The sequence below is a fragment of the Elephas maximus genome, chromosome 3 (assembly GCF_024166365.1).
Source record: "Elephas maximus indicus isolate mEleMax1 chromosome 3, mEleMax1 primary haplotype, whole genome shotgun sequence".
In the NCBI taxonomy this organism is placed as follows: domain Eukaryota; kingdom Metazoa; phylum Chordata; class Mammalia; order Proboscidea; family Elephantidae; genus Elephas; species Elephas maximus.
The window spans coordinates 29,207,544-29,228,175 of record NC_064821.1 but is presented as its reverse complement, the minus strand read 5'-3'; the positions used below and the strand labels follow the sequence as shown (position 1 = coordinate 29,228,175).

Here is a 20,632-nt window from a genome sequence, read left to right as displayed (position 1 = left end):
GGATATGACATGTGAACTGAGACCTGGAGGGTGACTGGAGCGGGCCAAGGGAGGCAAGGTGCTGCAGGCGGAGGTGGGGCCGCGCTTGGTGAGCCCTCTCCAAGAAGAGCCCCGCAGAGGCTGATCTGTTCTGCACACTTGGTCCCAGGTCCCCAGCTCTGTGCCCCTCACCAAGGTAACCTGCATCCCCAGCAGGCCCGGGGACCATTAACAGCATGGGCAGAGGGGACCTTTGGACATTCCTCTCTAGGAATTGCTAGAAGCCTGGGTTCCTGGGCCCTGACCAAGCATTTTTAACAAGGCTGCCCCCCATACCCTCAGTTCCCTGAGGGGTCCCTGGGTCTTTGGAGAGCAAGAGGAGACGAGGTAGGGAGGATGTGGCATCCCAGGCAGGCCTCCTCACTTGTCCAGCTGAGGAATAGGAGATGGGGCCCTCGTACCCACTTCACAGATGGGGACACTGAGGCCGGCAAGGCCAAAGCAAGGCTAGAGCAGGGCCAGGCCTAGAACCTGGGGCTCTCGGCTGCTCTTGCTACGTCATCGCTATCTCATCTCCCCTGTCCAAATCTTCCTTCCTTCCTCTCTCCCTTCTGTCTAGACTTGTCATCGCCTCTAAACTCACTGACTCACTCTCCCTCACTACTGGTGTCCACACTCAGTCCTGCCATCTGCACTAAGGCCACCTCCTCCGCCTGCTCCGTGCCCCTTTTGTCCATTGTTTCCATCTCCTCCATGCCTCTCACCTCTGCTGTTCTCGTCAGTGGGCTCCCTGCCACACTGTCCTCCTCCTTTTGCATTCTCACCTCTTCTGTCCCTCCTCACATTGCATTTCTGGTCATTCTCATCTCCTGCATCACACTCTTCTGTTCACACTTATTCATCTTTACTATTACTAACACATCTCTCTCTCCATCGCCTTTTCTTCCTTCCACACCGAGGTCCATGCCCCCACAACACTGAGTCTCCTGTCCTCCATCCACACCTACATGTCTCCTCCCCTCCGTCCACACCTTTGTGTCTCTTCCCCTCCGTCCACACCTAGTCTCCCTTTCTCCGACCACACAGTCACATCTGTCCCCTGTTCACGCCCCACTACCTCCACCCACACTAACCCCTCCTTGCCATCCCATCCTCTTCATCCATCCCATCATAGGCCATCGACCGCAACTCTAACCGAGCTTCCTCTTACCTCGAGGGCTCCTCCTCAGCCCCGCCAGCCTCTCAGCCGAGACCCACTGTGCAGAAGGTAGTGGGGGAGTTGGGTGGGTGATTCCACTTTAGCCGAGGCCCCCAGTCAAGGGGTCCAGACCTACCTGCCCCCAGCCCAGCCCAGGTCTGGAGAGCCCGGGAGGAAGGGGACAGTGCCTCCCTGCCTTTCCCTCCTGCACGGCCCCCCGCTGCTCTAACCCCAGGCCCTGCTGCACCCTCCCCATTGTGCCTTCCGTAGGGGGGTGGGGCTCCTCGGCTCAGTGACCCCTCCCCTCCCCCCCCCCTCCGCCCCAGCTGCTTCATGAGGAGCTGGCTCTGCAGTGGGTGGTCAGCAGCAGCACCGTGCGGGAGGCGGTCCTGCAGCATGCCTGGTTCTTCTTCCAGCTCATGGTGAGACACCTTCCCACCTGGGAGGAGAGGCAGGCCCCCAAGGGGAGACCCCTCGGGGAGAGAGGCCCCTGAGGTTGTACCTGGAACCCCTTCCACAGATAGAGACCTCTCAACACCTTCCCCATGAGATTGTCAGGAGAGAGACACTTTTGCCCAGAGAGGAGACCCCCCTACTCCAAGACATATCCCCAGAGAGAGAGGGAAACCCTTTGATCAGATTTAAGAGCCCCCCCCCCCATACTCTTCAAAAGGTGGCCTTGAAAGACCCTTCCCCAAAGGAAGATGCACTCCAAGCCCTGCTGGCCCTCTGCAGCGCCTGACGGCCACAGCCCCCTTACCGCCCACAGACTTCCCTCCCCGGCCCTCAAGCCATACCCACAGGCCTCACCCTTCTCCACCCCTCACACTTCTCCAGGGCCCTTTCAGGCCCCTCCCAGGGCTTTCTCAAGCCCCGCCTACAGATCGCAAAGCCTGCCCTCAGGCCCCGCCCACAGCCCTCAGCCCCAGGACTGAAGCCCCACCCCAGACTCCTCATGCCCACCATTAGACCCCCTCCCTGGCTGCTAAAGCCACTCTTAGTCCTTCAAGCTCCGCTCCGGCCCTCTCCTCCCCACTCCAGGTGAAGAGCATGGCACTACACCTGCTTCTGGGCCAGCGGCTGGACACGCCCCGCAAGCTGCGCTTCCCCGGGCGCTTCCTGGATGACATCGCTGCCCTCACGGGCTCTGTGGGCCTGGAGGTGATCACCCGCTGCCACAAGGTGCGAGCTCCGGTGCCTACATGGGAGGACTGGCCTGAAGGAGGGTGGAGAACCCACCAGGCCTGGGTGCCAGTCCTGCCCTGTGCCTCCTGACTGCTGGATGGGCCTGTTCATTCAGCATCAGTTTCTTGAGTACCTACTGTGCGCACAGCCCTGTGCTGGGCACTCAGGCCAAGCAGACCATGGGAAACTGACTTTGAGGGGGGCATTTGAAGGAGGAGTCATGCAGACATCTAGGGGAAGAGTGCCCCAGGCAGGGGGGAAACAGCAAGTGCAAAGGCCCTGAGGCAGGACATGCCTGGCAAGTGTGAGGAATGCTGAGGAGGCTGGTGTGGCTTCAAGGCCTGGCTGGCATCTGTTCTGCCCTCATGCTCTCATGAGCCACCCTGTGACCTAACTCACTCTCTGAGTTAGGCTTAGTGGCCCTCAGTTCCCTGCAACCCAAAGATACACAATACAAAACCCACGTGGACTCCAAGGCCAAGGAGGCAGGAACCAGGTCTTCCTGTGTATGGAGCCTGATATAGTCGGTACTCAATAAATGCTGAGTAAAGAATGAAACCACCACAGCCTGTCACTGATGCCCCACTAGTGGCTTTGACATTGATGCTTATTGGGGGTGTTGTACTTCCCTGCAGCCCTTTCTGGAGGGTGGTTTCCTCACAATCAGGGTCAGCCCCTGGGAACACTGGCCCTTGGGAGAGGTTCCAGAGAAACAAGGTTGAGACCTTTGAGGCCAGAGCAGAGGTCATGTGGGATTGTGCAAAGGCCGGCTTTGGCCCACACGGCATTTCAAAAATCTGGGAAGTTCCCATCATAATCCAGAAGTTTCATCTCTCTTTAAAAATCAGACACTCTAGCCATAGCAGACCTGCATTCTTACAGGGTGTTGGTTGGCTGAGTGGTGACCACTCCTGTCATGCAGCCATGTACCCTCTGGTCCACCAGAGCTCCCACCCTCCCAACCCAAGCTGGTGGTGAGGGTGGGGCCTCTGGAACTGGAGGCTGGGATTCTACCCCTTCCCAGTTTTGTGGCACCAGGTTAAGCTATTCAGTCATTCTCTGCCTCAGTTTCCCCTTTTCTACCCTCCATTTACCAGGAAAATGGAGATTACAACAATACTAACTTCATGGCCTGGTTGGGAGAATTCAAGATGGCACCGGGTTTGGTGGTTTTAATCCATTTAAAGTGCTTAGACATACAGTAAGCGCTCAATAGATGATCAATCTTATCATTAGTTTTAATATGATTGCCTACCTAGCCCTGTGGAAGTCTCCCTAGGTGGCAAAAATAGTTAATTGCTGGACTACCATCAGAGAGGTTGGCAGTTCAAACCCACCTGGAGGTGCCTTGGAAGACAGGCCTGGTGATCTGCTTCTAAAAGGCCACAGCCTTGAAAACCCTACGGAGTAGTTCTAGTCTGCACACACAGGGTCGCCAGGAGTCAGAATCAACTTCACAGTACTAACAACCACAGCAATAGCTCCTGTGGGCATTGGAGGAGGTGATCTGGGGCCAATGCCTGTCTCCACTTTGGGCCTCTCTTAAAACATCACCCTGTCCTATTGTCTTCGAAGCACAACGATTGGGAACTCTTTTATTTGTTGTCTGTCTCCACCTTGTCTGTCTTGTTCATAGGGCTTTGCATATAGTAGGTGGTCAGTAAATATTAAATAATTAAGGGGGGTGTATTGGTTAGGGTAGAGGGTAGAGGTTATTTTGCTGTAACACAGTCATAAGTGGTTTAAATGTGACCATAGTTTATTTTTGAATATAAGTGGGCCTGGTCCTTGCAGGTCCACCCACCACATCTACATTACCAGCTGGGGGAAGGGAAGGACCTGTCCCCTCAGTTTAAGTGGCCACCTCACTTCTCAAATCCTGTTGGCCAGCATATGGTCACATGGGTACCCTCAGTTGCAAGGGAGTCTGGGAAATGTAGTCTCTACCCAGCTCTGAACTCTGAACCAGGTATTCTTTTACCCCACAAGAGGGAGAGGGTCTTGGGGTTGGGGGTTGTTAGTAGCTAGTCTCAACCATGGGTATGTTATTTCAATCAGAGAAAAAGAGAACAAAGAAGAGTCCTGAATGGAACCCTGAAGAACTTTGACACAGGAGCGGGCGGTGGTGGGGGTGGGGAAGAAAGGGGTAGTTAGAGGGAGGAGGACAGTCGAGATGGTCAGGATTGGCCAGAGCCCAGAAACGAGGGTGTGTTAAAAAGGCCAAAGGCTTTGGGGTGGTGCTGTGGCTCATAAAGGGATGGAGGCTTTGCTGGGGAGTGTAGGCATGGGTTGACAGGCCCCTGTGCCCCCCCCCCCCAGGATGCGGAGCTGGCTGAGCGCCTCAACACCAGCCTGGCCTTCTTCCTCAGTGACCTCTTGTCCCTGGCCGACCGCGGCTTTGTCTTCAACCTCATCCGGGCCCACTACAAGCAGGTAGGGGTGGGTGTGACTGGCATGGCGGGAACATGTCCCTGCAGGTGTGGCAGGTGATGTGGGTGGCATGGGAAAAGTGGTGGATGTGGTGGGCAGAGCAATGTGAGTACCTGTTGACCCTGCCCTTCCCGCCTACAGGTGGCCACACGTCTACAATCGGCCCCCAACCCTGCGGCCCTGTTGACCCTGCGCATGGATTTCACCCGTGTCCTGTGCAGCCATGAGCACTACGTGACCCTCAACCTCCCCTGCTGCCCCCTGTCGCCCCCGGCCTCACCCTCGCCCTCCGTATCCTCCACCACCTCCCAGGTGGGCCAGCCTCACTTCTGGCTCTTCTCTTTGACCTGTGACCTCTCTCACCTTCAACCTATCTTCTGTGGCTTTTTCATCTTTGACTGTCTCATAGGAGGCTACAGCCCAGGTGGACTGACCCCTCACCTATGACACCTGATTCTGGGCACTTCCCGGGAGACTAGGTTCTCATTTCTAACCCTTAAACCCTAAATCCCAGGCCTGCATTTCATCTGCCACTTCTCAGATCTTTGACATTTGACCGCATGCTCTCTCACACCTCCCAGATGAGTTAACCCCAGCCTGTCATCTCTGGCCTCTAACCCCATATCCACTGTCACCACCAGATGAGTTAACCCCAGCCCCTCACCTGGTCCTTGACTTCATGACTTCTGCCACCTCCCAGATGGCTTTAACAACTGACCCCTCACCTCTGACACTTGGCCACTGGCCCTCTGCCATCCCTGATCTCTACCCCAACCCTCTGCAGAGCTCTGCCTTCTCCAGTCATGCCCCAGACCCCAAGGTGACCAGCATGTTTGAGTTGAGTGGGCCATTCCGCCAGCAGCACTTCTTGGCTGGCCTCTTGCTGACGGAGCTGGCACTGGCCCTTGAGCCTGAGGCCGAGGGGTGAGCACAGGTCCTGTCCAGCCTCAGGAAGGGTGGAGAAGTCCAGGAACCTTTTTGGCCCATCCTGAGCACCCCACTACCCCACAGTGCATCCCTGCTACACAAGAAGGCCATCAGTGCTATCCACAGCCTGCTCTGTGGCCATGATGCTGACCCCCGCTACGCTGAGGCTACTGTGAAGGCCCGTGTGGCTGAGCTGTACCTGCCACTGCTCTCACTTGCACGGGACACACTGCTGCGGCTACACGACTTTGCTGGTCAGTGGGACAGGGCAGGGTGGGGTCATGTGATCCAGGGGCTTGATGACACAAGGCACAGAACAGGAAAGGTGGGAGAATAGAGTTAGAGATAAGACCACAGGCTATAGGGCCAGGAGAGTAGGTTCAAGTCCTGCAGTGTGAGCCCAAACCATTAACATTTCTGAGCCTTAGGTTTCTCACCTGTAAAATGGGGAGGGTAATAGCACCGGCCACTGCATTGGGTTTTTTGAGAATCTTGGAAGCTGTAGTACTGGCACATTATCAACGTACACTAAATGGGAGATGTTATTATAACATTTATCATTATCATCTAAGAACAGAGGATGTGAGGAAGGGAAGGTAGATATCAGCAGGGTGAAAAAATGGTTGGAACCCTGCTTCCATTCATTCATTCAACTGTTGAGGAAGAGTATGGTACAGTGATCAGAAGCATAGACTTGGAGTTTGTGAGTTGATCTCTTCCATCAGTTTGGGGAAATTCTCAGCCATTATTGCTTGGGTTTTTTTTTTTTTTTTTTTCCTTCTTCTTCCTGCCTTGTTTTCTCTCTCTCCTCGCCTTCTGGGACTCCAGTTACACATATGTTAGAGCTTTTAATTGGGTCATGTGTGCTTATTATGCTCTATTCTTTTTTTTTTTTTTTATCCTCTTTATGCTTCAGTTGGAAAATCTTCTGTTACTTGTCTTTAAGTTCACTAGTACTGTCTTACACTCTGTCTGGTTTTATGTTAACTCTATCCATTGAGCTCTTAATTTTAGATGTTATATTTTTCAGTCGTAAAATGTCCATTTGATTTTCTGTGTGTGTGTGGATTCCAGTAGTTGAAATTCCCCATCTTTTTGCCCATATTTGTCCATCTTTTCTACTAATTTTTATTTTAAAGTCCTTGTCTGCTAACATCAGTGTTGGGTCATCAATGGGTCAGCTTTTATTGTCTTTTTCCTGTCATCAATCATATTTTCTTGTCTCTTCACATATTTTGTGATTTTTTTGTTGTTGTTGTGTTTTGAACATCGTACATAGAAGAACCAGAGAGACTGAAGTGATATCATTTTTCCCCAGTGGGGGTTCCCCTTTCTCTCTCTCAGGCAGACAGGATGAGAAGCTAATTACCTCATTCCAGTCAGGAATTGAGTGGGTTTGAGCTGGCCTGGAGCTTTTTTAAACTCAGTTAACTTTTTGTTTCAAAAGTCTCTAGGGTGAGACCTGTTACAGATTTTTTTTAGCTCCTCCCTTTAGTGAGACCTTTTTTTTTTTTTTTGGCGAGGGAGGGAGGAATTTTTTAAGATCATAGGCTTTGGAACTAGAGTATTTAGGTTAAAATTTTAACTCTTAGCATTTACCTGCCGTATGATCCTGGGCAAGTAACTTAACGTCTCTGTGCTTCAGTGTCCTCATCCACAAAGTAGGGATAATAATACTTACCTCATGGATTATTTTGAAGATTGAAAGCTAATACATTTAAAGTGCCTAGAACGGGGCCTGGCACATAGTAAATGACACATAAGTGCTGACTGATGCTATAATAATGACAGTGGTATTTATTATTATGGTCATCATTATCTTTACTATTAACTGCTTGTGTGGGCCAGACCATGTTCTAAATAACCATATAGCAGTAGCCAGAGCAGATACAGTTCAGGCACTTGTGGATCTTACAAACAATTATACAATTAATGTATCAAATTATAATTATAATAAATGAATTCTAAAAAAAAAAAAAATTCTAGGAGCAGATAAATGGAAACCCCAACCTGGTCTAGGGGGTTAGTATCAGGGAAGGCTTCTTTGAAGAGGTGACTTTTGCACTGAAATTTGAGATAGAAGAAACAGTGCTTACCCAGGCCTCATTCTTCTCTTCTTTCCCCCAGAGGGCCCAGGACAGAGGTCAAGGCTGGCTTCAATGCTTGACTCAGACACAGAAGGGGAAGGGGACATTGGAGGTATCATCAACCCCTCAGTGGCCATGGCCATCGCTGGTGGCCCCCTGGCCCCTGGCTCCCGGGCCAGCATCTCTCAGGGTCCACCGACAGTAAGTACAGGGCTTGTCCCCAGAGATACTGTCCAAATGGGTGAGACAAATTATGTAATGAGATACACATCAGCCCTGACTCATCTTTTGTGGAGAAAATGAACAGGTTTGACTCTGCTCTTCCTGAGCATCTTGTCCTCTCTCTGATCTCAGGCTTCTCGCTCAGGCAGCCTACTCTCTGCTGAGTCTAGCCGGACCTTGCTGGTGTGTGTGCTGTGGGTACTGAAAAATGCAGAGCCAGCCCTGCTGCAGCGCTGGGCTGCAGACCTGGCCCTCCCTCAGTTGGGTCGTCTCTTGGACTTGCTGCACCTCTGCCTGGCTGCCTTCGAGTACAAGGTTCAAGAGGATGGGCAGGGGACTAGGGTGTGGGAGGAAGGCTGGGTATGGATCACACAACAGGACCATGGTCTATGGGCTGAGAGTAAAGGGGTAGACTGTTTCTGTGCACAGGCTCCTGGGAGGCTGAGGGTAAAGGGGTAGACTGTTTATGCACACAGGTTCCTTAGGGGCTGAGGGTAAAGGGGTGGACTGTTTCTGTGCACGGGTTCCTGGGAGGCTGAGGGTAAAGGGATGGATTGTTCCTGTGCACAGGTTCCTGGGAGGGTGAGGGTAAAGGAATGGACTGTTTCTGTGCACAGGTTCCTGGGAGGCTGAGGGTAAAGGGGTAGACTGTTTATGCACACAGGTTCCTTAGGGGCTGAGGGTAAAGGGGTGGACTGTTTCTGTGCACGGGTTCCTGGGAGGCTGAGGGTAAAGGGATGGATTGTTCCTGTGCACAGGTTCCTGGGAGGGTGAGGGTAAAGGAATGGACTGTTTCTGTGCACAGGTTCCTGGGAGGCTGAGGGTAAAGGGTGAACTGTTTATGCACACAGGTTCCATAGGGGCTGAGGGTAAAGGGGTGGAGTGTTTATGCACACAGGTTCCATAGGGGCTGAGGGTAAAGGGGTGGACTGTTTATGCACACAGGTTCCATAGGGGCCGAGGGTAAAGGGGTGGACTCTCTCTACACCCAGCTTCTGTAGGGGCTGAGATAAAGGAGTGAACTATTTTTGTACTGAGCCAAGGGGTAGAGGGAGAATATTTTCATAAATACAATTTAGAAGGTACTGAGGGCTTGGGATAAAGGGATGAACTATATCTTCAAGCACAGGGTCCCAGAGGTAGGAAAGAGTCAGAAGAAGAGGGTCTAGGCTGGCCCAGGTCCCACAGAAAGAGGCAGGGTCAACCGTGAACTCTAGTTCTCTGCCCTCCAGGGGAAAAAGGCCTTTGAGCGCATCAACAGCCTCACCTTTAAGAAGTCACTGGACATGAAGGCTCGCCTAGAGGAAGCCATCTTGGGAACCATTGGAGCACGACAGGAGATGGTGCGGCGGAGTCGTGGTGAGAAGAAGACATACCCCACACACAGTCCCCACCAGTTGCTCCCAACCTGTGTCCCAGGGGCCCAGGAGAGCAGCCATCCCTAGCCATCTGTCCAGCTCCAAGAAAGAAATCTGTGTGTCATCCCTATACACATGGGGCTCTGTGTTGCCCATCCATCTCACATGTCGTCATATCCAAGTGTGTGTGTCCACTCACTGAGGAGGCTTCTGCTTGACCCGGTGTCTTCGTGGGTTATCCCATCCCACGTGTGTACCTTTGTGCCTATGCATTTTTCCTTGCGGTCATGTGTGTCCTTATGTTTTTGAACATCTGTGAACATGCACGTGTCTCAGAGAGAAGTCCTTTTGGGAACCAGGAGAATGTACGCTGGCGGAAGAGCATCACACACTGGAGACAAACCTCGGACCGTGTGGACAAGTGGGTGTGGGTGGCAAGTGATTCACTGGGCTGAGACCAGTTTCCAGAGAGCTGGCACCCCCAGGGCAGCCAGGGGAGGTGAAAAGCTTAGTCATGGGGCAGAGTCTGGCCTTGAATGGCTCCCCCAAGTCCTTCTTCCTTTCCAGGACCAAGGATGAAATGGAACATGAAGCCTTAGTGGATGGGAACCTGGCAACTGAGGCGAGTCTGGTGGTTCTAGACACACTGGAGATCATTGTGCAGGTAAGGCTTGATCCAGCATCTGCCCTGATCTCTGACTCCACCACAGTGCCCTGTGATCTCTGACTTTCAACCTCTGACTTTGTAATCCCACTCCTTCCCTGACCCCATAACCACCCCAGTCTCTTAACACCTGGGTTTCTGACTCCTGTGCCCCTGTGACTTCTGTTCTCCTCCAAGACGGTGATGCTGTCAGAGGCCCGGGAGAGCATCTTGGGGGCAGTGCTGAAGGTTGTGTTGTACAGTCTGGGCAGTGCCCAGAGTGCCCTCTTCTTGCAGCATGGTCTGGCCACCCAACGGGCCCTGGTGTCCAAGGTGAGATCCGCAACTTGATTACCCTGGTTGTTAGAGTGACAATAGCAGCCTATTCATTGAGCACCTAGTGTTTGCCAGCAACTCCATGAGGCAGAGAATCCTCAGCTGCTATTTATAGAGGAGGAAACTGAGGCCCAGAGTGGCGAAGTTACTCACCCATGGTCATTAGAGTTCAGATCTGACTCCAAAGCCTGTACTTCGCCACACAAACAGATGCCCTCGTCCCCTAGCCCAAGTCACCACCTGGGACCTTTTCAGCCAGAACAAGGAGGAGCTGAACAGTGTCTGTCTGGGCCGGGGTGGGGGGGGGCAGTTCCCAGAGCTGCTGTTTGAGGAGGACACGGAGCTGTGTGCTGACCTCTGCTTGAGGCTCCTGCGCCACTGCGGAAGCCGTGTCAGCATCATCCGCGTGCACGCCAGTGCCTCACTCTACCTCCTCATGCGCCAGAACTTCGAGATCGGCAATGTGAGTGGCGGGTGTGTTGGTGGCTAGTGTATGCGAGGCTGTGGCAGGGGTGTTGGTGACTAGTGTGCGTGAGGCTGTGGCAGGGCGTTGGTGACTAGTGTGCGTGAGGCTGTGGCAGGGCATTGGCAGTTGGTGTATGCGAGGCTGTGGCAGGGGTGTTGGGGGCCAGTGTATGCGAGGCTGTGGCAGGGTGTTGGTGACTAGTGTGCATGAGGCTGTGGCAGGGTGTTGGTGACTAGTGTGCATGAGGCTGTGGCAGGGCGTTGGCAGTTCGTGTATGCGAGGCTGTGGCAGGGGTGTTGGCGGCCAGTGTATGCGAGGCTGTGGCGGGGTGTCGGTGACTAGTGTACGTGAGGCTGTGGCAGGGTGTTGGCAGTTGGTATATGCAAGGCTGTGGCAGGGGTGTTGGTGGGCGGTATACACGAGGCTGTGGCATGGTGTTGTTGGCAGCCGGTGTACTCAAGGCTGTGGTGGGGTGCTGGTGGGTGGTGTACACAAAGCTGTGGTGGGGATGTTGGTGGCAGGTGTACATGAGGTTGTGGCAGGGGTGTTGGTAGCCGGTATACACAAGGCTGTGGCGGGGGTGTTGGCAGCCGGTATACTCAAGGCGGTGGGGGGGGTGTTGGTGGGTGGTACACACGAGGCTGTGGCGGGGATGTTGGTGGCCGGTATACACAAGGCTGTGGTGGGGGTGTTGGCAGCTGGTGTATGCAAGGCTGTGGCAGGGGTATTGGCGGCCGGTGTACACGAGGCTGTGGTGCGATGTTGGTGGCTGGTGTACTTGAGGCTATGGTGGGGGTGTTGGTGGCTGGTGTACAAGAGGCTGTGGCAGTTGGCTGGGGTCTCAGCATGAAATGAGGAAGGGGACAGGCAGGAGGAGGAGTCAGAGCACAGTAGCAGATTGAGCTGGCCTTGGTTTGAGGGGGCAGGGCTGGATGAGGGTCTGGGGTCCAAGGCTCACAAGTACACCCTCCATCACCCGCCCTTGCAGAACTTTGCCCGCGTGAAGATGCAAGTGACCATGTCGCTTTCATCCCTGGTGGGGACGACGCAGAACTTCAGCGAAGAACACCTGCGACGTTCACTGAAGACCATCCTCACCTATGCTGAGGAGGATGTGGGGCTGCGGGACAGCACCTTCGCTGAGCAGGTGACTCCCACCGGACCCCCAACTCCACCGTCTCGGCCCCTTGACTTCCCAGCGCCCTTCCTGCCACCGGCACTTTCCTTGGCTCCAGGTCCAGGACCTGATGTTCAACCTGCACATGATCCTGACAGACACGGTGAAGATGAAGGAGCACCAGGAGGATCCCGAGATGCTCATTGACCTCATGTACAGGTGAGCAGGGCCAGGTGGGACCTTCAGCTACTCCCACCCACTGACAGGAGGGGGGCAACTGAATGGCTGAATGAGGAGGTGAGGCAGGAGCAGGTGAGTGTACAGGTGGTAAGAGGGACAAGTAAGGGGGGCAGGTGAGGGGGCCGAGAAGAGCAGACAGATGAGGGGGGATTGGTGAGCATTATAGGAGAGGTCACAAGTAAGGTGACGGCAGGTGACTGTAAAAGTGAGGAAAAGGCAGGTGAGGATGACTGATGACTAGGACAAGTGAGGGGGACAGGTGGGAGAGGCAGGTGAGGTGCTAACAGGTAAAGGGGTAAACAGGTCAGGGGAGGAAGTGACTTGGAGGGGAAATGAGGGGTTTCTAGTAAGAAATAGAGTTGGGAAGGTGTGGACAGTTGATAGAGTGTGGGAAAGTGATATGGAAGGGATGGGTCTCGGGTAGACAGGTGAAATGGTGCATAAGTGAGGGGAATGGTGAGTGGGGGAAGGGACTGAGGGTTCTACAGGTAAACTGATGAGCAGAAGAATAAGGGAGAGAATGACAAGCTGGGGGAGGGTGCAAGTTGGCTAAGTGAGGAGACAGGTGAATAGAGGAACAGGTAAGATGATGGACAGGTGAGGAGTTGGACAGGTGGGAATAGGTGAGAGGATAAACAAGTAAGGAGACAGGTGAAGGGGTACAGGTGAGCAGATTGGTCTGTGGGAGCCAGGTAGCAGAAGGATAAGTGAGGAGAAAGATGAATAGAAGAATATCTGAGGTGCACGGGTGAGGAGACAGGTGAGTGGGAGGCCAGGTGAGAGAATGGACAGGTTGGGGAATGGCTGAGGGGATGGACTGGTGAATGGGGTACAGGTAAGGAGATTGGCTGGCCAGCAGGGCAGATGGTAACAAGGGATTGGACAAGTGAGGGATGGGCTGGGAAAGCAAGGGGAGTCCCCATCCTCACATACGCCCTCACCTGGGCCCCAGGATTGCCCGGGGCTACCAGGGCTCCCCGGACCTGCGGCTGACATGGCTGCAGAACATGGCAGGGAAGCACGCGGAGCTCGGCAACCACGCCGAGGCTGCTCAGTGCATGGTGCACGCAGCTGCCCTCGTGGCCGAGTACCTCGCCCTGCTCGAGGACAGCCGCTACCTGCCTGTGGGCTGCGTTTCCTTCCAGGTAAGCAGGCAGGGTGGTGGGCAGGGGGTGGACATGCAGGGCAGGGACCAGGGCCCGATACCCCCTCCTCCTGCAGAACATCTCATCCAACGTGTTGGAGGAGTCGGCCATCTCCGACGATATCCTGTCGCCTGATGAGGAGGGCTTCTGTTCCGGGAAGCACTTCACGGAGCTGGGGCTGGTGGGGCTGCTGGAGCAGGCGGCCGCCTACTTCACCATGGTGAGGGCTGGGGCCAGGCGATGGGGCTTAGGCCGGGGCTGCAGCTGGAGGCACTATTGGCCCCACTTCTGTGGTCACATCCCTGCTTAGGAGACTCAAGATGGAGCTGCCCGGGCCCTTTCCAGGAGGGGGATTGAGGAGAAGGAGAACTGGGAACCGTTGAGTCAATTCTGACTCATAGCAACCCTACAGGACAGAGTAGAGCTGCCCCATAGGGTTTCTAAGGCTGTAATCTTTACAGGAGCAGACTCCCACGTCTTTTTCCCACAGAGCGGCTGGTGGGTTTGAACTGGTGACCTTTTAGTTAATAGCCAAGCACTTAACCACTGTGCTACCAGGGCTCCTTGTGAGAGCCTCAGAGGCCCCATTATCTGTCTTTCTCCCCATAAAACCTTCAGCGCGAGGCCTGAACATAATAAGCGCTCGATACACTCAATTACTGTGTAAACGTTTTACTATAGAACATTTCAAGCATGCTTAAAAGAAGAAAGAAAGTTGTGCCACGTCCCCCACACCTGTCACCCGGATCCAACAACCACCTCGTTTCTGCTACCCTGTTTCATGTCTCCTTGCCCCCCACCTTTTTTTCCTATAGTATTTTAACTTTTTGACATAAAAAGACAGAGAAGCGCACCAATCACAATTTTCACAAATTGAAAAAAACCAAGCCCGACCATCGCTGGAGTTTTTAAACCCTTGCTGCTTAGTGTGGTCAGAGGACCCAGGGTTTATTAGGCATGGAGTATCCTGGGCCCCGCCCCAGGCCCTCCAAATCAGTCCGTGCCTTTTAACAAGATCCCAGACGTAGGAATCTCAGAATCCCAGACACTCCACCTTAAAACAGTTACAGATATCTCTGGTGGCACAGTGGTTAAGAGTTCAGCTGCTAACCCAAAAGGTCGGTGGTTTGAATCCACCAACCACTCCTTGGAAACCCTATAGGGCAGTTCTACTCTGTCCTCCAGGGTGGCTATGAGTCAGAATCAACTTGAAGACAAGTTTGGTTTCTCTGTCACACACAGGGATACCCCCAGGGCATCCCTCACTGTCAAAGACTCGAGAGTATTATCACAGATGAGCAAGTTAACAGTCATTCTTTACTGTCTTTTAATCCTAGTCCATGTTTAGATTTCCTCCATTATCTCGCAGATACTTGTTTACAGCTGCTTGGTTTGAATCGCATCCATATAAGGCCCACACAGGATTCGGGATTGACGCCTCTCTTAAGGCCCTTTTAATCTAAAAAAGAAAAAACAAATTACAAATGAGTTTCCAGTTTCTCTCTTTTTTAAGATAAGAGTTTTATGCATTTCTTGATAGCTTAATTCCTAAGAATTTTATTTTCTCCACTATTGTAAAGGGGTTTTCTCCCGTAGTTTGTCTTCTAACTGCACATTGCTCATTTGCATGAAGTCAGTTGGTTTCTTCAGCACATAACTGTTGGAGTCCCGGCCCTTGTTCCAGGCTTTCTGGCCCTGGAGAGGGGGGAGGGGACGGTTGTGTCTCTGCCCATGGAATGGTTCACACAGGCAGTATAACCAGGACCCTGGAGGTATGTCACCTTATGGGTTCCTCAGTTCCCTGCGTTTCTGGGAACCAGTAGTTAGATCTAGACACCTAGTCAGGTTCCGGGTCAGATTTTCCAGAGAGATTTCCTTGATGGTGCCATGCCCCTCCCAATACACCCTGTCAGGGGCCAACAACACAGAATCAGTTTGTAACCTCTGAACCCAAACCAAACCCATTGCTGTCGATCGATTCCGACTCCTAGTGACCCTATAGGACAAAGTAGAACCACCCCATTGTGTTTCCAACGGAAAGCAGAGTGCCATATTTTTCTCCCATGGAGCAGCTAGTGGGTTCAAATGGCCAACCTTTCTGTTAGCAGCTGAGCGCTTAACCACTGCACCACCAGGGCTCCATTTTGTCATCTCTAGCAATGTTGTTTTCATTATTGTTATTTCTACCAGAGTCTCAGAGACAAACGCCCCCAGGGGAGAAGCCAGAGGATGCACATGACCTCCTGATAGACAGCAAACGGCCCAGGGCCCCTGCTGTGTGCCAGGCCTGCTGCTGGTGCCACCTGGAGACAGGGGACACCCACCAGCAGCCATTCCCACGTTCCAGGAGGCAGTTGGGCATGGGCACCAGGCCAAATGGGCCAGAGCTCAAGCCCTAGCCCTGGGGAGCCCCTCTAGATCACTGAGGTTCAGTTTTCCCTCTGAGCAGTGGAAAACACAATGGCACCTCTGCCCATGAGGAACGTGGGGAAAGTGCAGATGGACACAGCACTTGGTACCTAAATAAAACTTGGTAAATGTGGTGGAGACCACCGAGCAGGCTGTGGGGGCCAAGAGGAAAGGCTGGAGTCCCACCTGGGGCAGGGGTGGTCAGGTTGGACGTCCTGGAGGAGCTGATGTAGAAGCAGAGCCTGGAAGGTGGGTAGGAGCCCAAGAGGGGCAGGTGTTCCAGGTAGGAGGAATCGTTTGGTGTTGAGGACCAGCAAGCGTGCTGGGAGTCTGATGAGCCCCTCATCCCCACTCCAGGGAGGGCTCTATGAGGCAGTGAATGAGGTCTACAAAATGCTCATCCCCATCCTGGAAGCCCACCGTGACTACAAGAAGCTGGCTGCTGTGCATGGCAAACTACAGGAGGCCTTCACCAAGATCATGCACCAGGTGGGCCCAGGACGCCCTCCCAGACCCCGCCCTCAGCCCTAACCCCAGCCTGCGCTGACCTTGATCCTTCTCTCCCCACAGAGCTCCGGCTGGGAGGTGAGTCAGTTCTGGCGGCCAGCTGCCCCCTGGGGCCTGGTGACAGCTGGCCAGCAGTGGTCAGGAACCGCCAGGGGGCGCTGGAGGAGCATGGCAGCCCCAGGTCATGGCAGGGGCTGGGCTGAGTGGGCATGACGCACCCCTGCTTCTCACTACCACCCCGCTAGTCCATCCCCCCGGGTATCATCCGAGCCTGTGACTCACCCAGCTGGGAGATCTCCGCCGACACCCTTCCCTCTGGCAGGGCCCTATCGGTCACCACGGGGAAGGGGGGCTGTGACTCCCTCCCTCCACCTCTGCCTCTGTGTCTCTTTGTTTCTCTGGTTGCTCTCCCTGTCTCCCTCACTCTCTGCCTGCGTCTCTCTTGGTCTCTGTCTCTCCCTGCCTCCCCAGCCCTCCCCATCTTTGTCTGCCACTACCATCCCCTTCCCCGCCTTTCCCTCTCTTGGGTCTATTTTTAGGCATCTCCTAGTTTGGGGAGAATTTTCTGGCCAAAGATGGCAGGAACCCAGTCTGAGCGGGTGCCTGGGTAGGGTGAGGCTGGGTCGGGTGGGCAGGCCCGCCCGTCCCCGAATCCCTGGTCTCTGCCCATGTAATGGTTCTCATGGGGCAGCGTAACCAGGACCCTAGGGTGGGGGTCTGACCTCTGACCTCTCTCATGACTTTGTCTCTCTGTCTCCCCCACCTTTGCCCGCTCCACCTCATCCGGATCTGCCTTGGTGAGTGAGCCGGAGCCACCCCCCTTCCTTCCTGGCATGGTGGGGCCTGGGGGAGTCCCTCCAAACCTAGGACTGTGAAGGGAGAGGATACGTACCTAGAACAAGGGAGCCAGAGCCTCTGTCCCAGAGCAAGAGAAGCCAGGCCTTCCTTCAGCCACTCAAGCATTTATTGAGCACCTGCTGTATACCCAACCCCAAGGGACTGGGGACCCAGCCCTGAGCAATCCAGCCCCAGTCCCAATTACAGATTGGGATCCAGACTGAAGAACTGCATGGGGGCAGGTGGGCAAAACAGAAACTGCAGACGATTGTTAGATGAGAATGCCCACGTGGAGGAAGGAGGAGGCAGATAGGCTGGGGAGAAAGTGCAGGGTATGGGCAATTGGTGGGGAGTCCGGGTCCATGCCCTGATGTTCTCAGAGGCCCCTTGCCCATGCTTGCACTCTGATGTTCTCTGGGTCCCCTCACCTGTGCCCACCTGCCCTGTGGGCCTGAAGACACCTGCTTCCTGGGCAGGGAGACCTCCAGAGGGGCCTCCCAGGCAACAACCCCCTCCTCACAGCCCCAGCGTGTATTCGGGACGTATTTCCGAGTGGGCTTCTATGGTGCTCGCTTCGGAGACCTGGATGAGCAAGAGTTTGTGTACAAGGAACCGTCCATCACGAAGCTGGCTGAGATTTCGCACCGGTTGGAGGCACGTCCCTATGGTGGGGGGTAGGGCAAAGCACTGGGCTGCAGCTGGTCCTGGGGTGCCCTGGGGCTAAGGTGGGGGCTGCACCAGTTAAGCCTGAGTCAACACTGTGTCCCTAGGAGTTCTATACGGAGCGCTTCGGGGAGGACGTGGTGGAGATTGTCAAAGACTCCAATCCTGTGGACAAGTCCAAGCTTGAGCCGCAGAAGGTAAGGGGCTCCCGACCACCCCTCCTGGGGACCCCAAAATCCTGTACTCAAAGAGACTCCAAGTACTATTTTCCTGGTATCCTCATACTCTGTTTCTCTGGGAAAACCCAAATCCTACAGCCCTGAAAAAACCCATTGCTGTCGGGTCAATTCCAACTTAGAACAACCCTGTAGGACAGAGTAGAACTGCCCCATAGGGTTTCCAAGGCTGTGATCTTTACAGAAGCAGACTGCCACATCTTTCTCCCACAGAGTGGCTGGTGGGTTCGAACCACTGACCTTCAGGTTAGCAGCTGAGTGCTTAACCACAGCACCACCAGGGTTCCTTTTATATCCCTGGGGGAACCCCAAATCCTATTCTTCAAGGATTCTCGAACATCCCAGAAATAGGGAGACAAGGGAACCAGACCCAGCAAGGTCCAGATCCCTTTTTGTCAGAGATGGAGCCCCGTGGGGTCAGGGCTGTGGGATCCTTGCTGCATCTACCCCCTGTCCCAGGCCTACATCCAGATCACCTACGTGGAACCGTACTTTGACACCTATGAGCTCAAGGACCGGGTGACCTACTTCGACCGCAATTACGGGCTGCGTACCTTCTTATTCTGCACACCCTTCACGCCCGATGGGCGGGCACACGGGGAGCTGCCCGAGCAGCACAAGCGCAAGACGCTGCTCAGCACAGCCCACGCCTTCCCCTACATCAAGACACGCATCCGTGTGTGCCACCGGGAGGAGGTGCGCAGGGACCCTGGACACAGGGACCTAGAGCCCAATCTCATGACTAACCTCTACCTCTAGGCCCTGGGAGGCCTGGGGATCCCCATGTAAAGCCTCCAGACCCGAGGCTGGGCCCCAGCCATACCAAAACCCCCAGAGCCAGTCAAAGGCAGCCTGAGCCCAGGCCAGGCAGGCCGGAACCTCACCCTTTTGTTGCTCGGACTCTTCGACTCCTTTCCTGCCCCCAGGGGGATCTGAGCTGCCCTGGGCTGGCTTGGGTCTCTTCAGGCCCCAGCGAGTACAGGCCCTCTCCCCCACACCACAGACAGTGCTGACACCGGTGGAGGTGGCCATTGAGGACATGCAGAAGAAGACGCGGGAGCTGGCCTTTGCCACTGAGCAGGACCCGCCCGATGCCAAGATGCTGCAGATGGTGCTACAGGGCTCTGTGGGGCCCACTGTGAACCAGGCATGGCTGGCGGGAGGTGCAGGCAGCCCAGGGTCCCCAGGTGTTGTGCAGGGGCCTACATGACCCCCTGTTACTCCCCAGGGCCCCCTGGAGGTGGCCCAGGTGTTTCTGGCAGAGATCCCAGAAGACCGCAAGCTCTTCAGGCATCACAACAAGCTGCGGCTCTGCTTCAAGGACTTCTGCAAAAAGTAGGCCTGACACCCCCCTTCTCAGCCCCCTTCTGTTGCCTGACCCCCACTATGACCTCCTGATAAGCCTGATCCCCAGTACAGCCTCCCTGGCTGCCTGATCCCCCTGTGGCCCTTATGCCTGATTCCTGTGACATCCCCCAGTTTATCTGACCCCCAAGGATAGACACTTGGTGTGCCTGCCCCTATATTCTGGATCTCCCCACTCCGGTCTCCCTTTCTCTCCTGGCCCACAGGTGTGAGGACGCGCTACGGAAGAACAAGGCTTTGATCGGGCCAGACCAGAAGGAGTACCATCGAGAGCTGGAGCGCAACTACTGCCGGTTGCGAGAGGCGCTGCAGCCCCTGCTCACCCAGCGGCTGCCCCAGCTGCTGGCGCCAGCAGCACCCGGCCTCAGGTGCCCGGCCCTGGCCCCCATCCTAGGGAGGGAAAGAGGAGACAGGAAAGACAGACATAGGGTGGGGGCTATCATACACATACACATAAATACACACACTTGCATCTTTGAACAAGAATGTGAATACATCCGTGCGTACAGATGCAGCCATTTCTAATCCCGACTGGGTCACTTCCTGGACATGGAACCTCAGTTTCCATATCTTTGAAATGGGGATGATTCATACCTCCCAAGGTGTATTCCAAGAGAGAATCTAGATCTGAATGGATATGAAAGGGTCAGGGGACACCCTACCTAGAACGATCCTTGAAGAAGGGGGAGGTGGCATGCTGGGAACATTATGGAGTTGGGGGGCTGGTGCCCATGCTGACCCACCTCTTTTGTCCCCAGGAACTCCCTGAACAGAACTAGTTTCCGGAAGGCAGACCTCTGAGCCCAGAGGGCCTGAAACTACATCCAAAGGAACCAGCATCCTGGCCTCTGCCATCCATTCCTTCCCAGGAGTCCTCACTGCCCACTCCACCTGGGGGTGGCATGGAACAAGCGGGGTTGGGCCCTATGTCTGTCTGTCCCCATCTGTGTGCACTGATGCTTCTCGCCTTTTTTAATTTAAAATGGTTTTTATAAGCAACCTATGCGGTGTGGTCACTGGGGGCTTGGGCCACGTGTGTACATTACACTGCCCCCATACACATAGCCTGTATTGGTAGTTGACCAACAGTGGGAACCTACTGGGTGCTGGGCCCTGTCCTAGGTGCTGGGGACACAGCAGTGACAACACCAGACAAAGATTCCTGTCCCTATAGAGCTGATACTCTTGTGGCGGAGGCACCACATGAACAACAGTGTCACATGCCCACCCACCAGGAATAACTGATTTATTAAGTCCTGCTGTGTCCATCCACGGGGTAGAT

At 54.4% G+C, this 20,632-nt stretch overlaps 1 protein-coding gene across 6 annotated transcripts in view; it reads left to right on the top strand.

The window, feature by feature from the left end:
* The window catches only part of DOCK6 (dedicator of cytokinesis 6), a 49,503-nt gene extending 29,134 nt beyond the window's left edge, over nucleotides 1-20,369 (top strand). For 3 of the 6 annotated variants that reach the window (XM_049876915.1, XM_049876913.1, XM_049876916.1), the window contains 27 exons: nucleotides 1,154-1,246; nucleotides 1,504-1,599; nucleotides 2,219-2,359; nucleotides 4,682-4,795; nucleotides 4,934-5,104; nucleotides 5,577-5,716; nucleotides 5,804-5,973; nucleotides 7,847-8,007; nucleotides 8,161-8,343; nucleotides 9,261-9,387; nucleotides 9,723-9,807; nucleotides 9,954-10,050; nucleotides 10,228-10,362; nucleotides 10,676-10,828; nucleotides 11,820-11,978; nucleotides 12,067-12,167; nucleotides 13,141-13,333; nucleotides 13,410-13,553; nucleotides 16,100-16,231; nucleotides 16,313-16,327; nucleotides 17,615-17,740; nucleotides 17,857-17,946; nucleotides 18,445-18,681; nucleotides 18,989-19,132; nucleotides 19,214-19,320; nucleotides 19,557-19,718; nucleotides 20,109-20,369. In XM_049876915.1, coding sequence (XP_049732872.1) covers nucleotides 1,154-1,246; nucleotides 1,504-1,599; nucleotides 2,219-2,359; nucleotides 4,682-4,795; nucleotides 4,934-5,104; nucleotides 5,577-5,716; nucleotides 5,804-5,973; nucleotides 7,847-8,007; nucleotides 8,161-8,343; nucleotides 9,261-9,387; nucleotides 9,723-9,807; nucleotides 9,954-10,050; nucleotides 10,228-10,362; nucleotides 10,676-10,828; nucleotides 11,820-11,978; nucleotides 12,067-12,167; nucleotides 13,141-13,333; nucleotides 13,410-13,553; nucleotides 16,100-16,231; nucleotides 16,313-16,327; nucleotides 17,615-17,740; nucleotides 17,857-17,946; nucleotides 18,445-18,681; nucleotides 18,989-19,132; nucleotides 19,214-19,320; nucleotides 19,557-19,718; nucleotides 20,109-20,151 — 3,519 coding nt within the window. In that variant the 3' untranslated portion in view covers nucleotides 20,152-20,369. Of the gene's footprint in view, nucleotides 1-1,153; nucleotides 1,247-1,503; nucleotides 1,600-2,218; nucleotides 2,360-4,681; nucleotides 4,796-4,933; nucleotides 5,105-5,576; nucleotides 5,717-5,803; nucleotides 5,974-7,846; nucleotides 8,008-8,160; nucleotides 8,344-9,260; nucleotides 9,388-9,722; nucleotides 9,808-9,953; nucleotides 10,051-10,227; nucleotides 10,363-10,675; nucleotides 10,829-11,819; nucleotides 11,979-12,066; nucleotides 12,168-13,140; nucleotides 13,334-13,409; nucleotides 13,554-16,099; nucleotides 16,232-16,312; nucleotides 17,329-17,608; nucleotides 17,741-17,856; nucleotides 17,947-18,444; nucleotides 18,682-18,988; nucleotides 19,133-19,213; nucleotides 19,321-19,556; nucleotides 19,719-20,108 lie in introns of those variants that run through there. The other 3 variants (XM_049876914.1, XR_007516467.1, XR_007516466.1) reach the window with 3 other exon arrangements.
* Nucleotides 20,370-20,632: the final 263 nt, after the last annotated feature.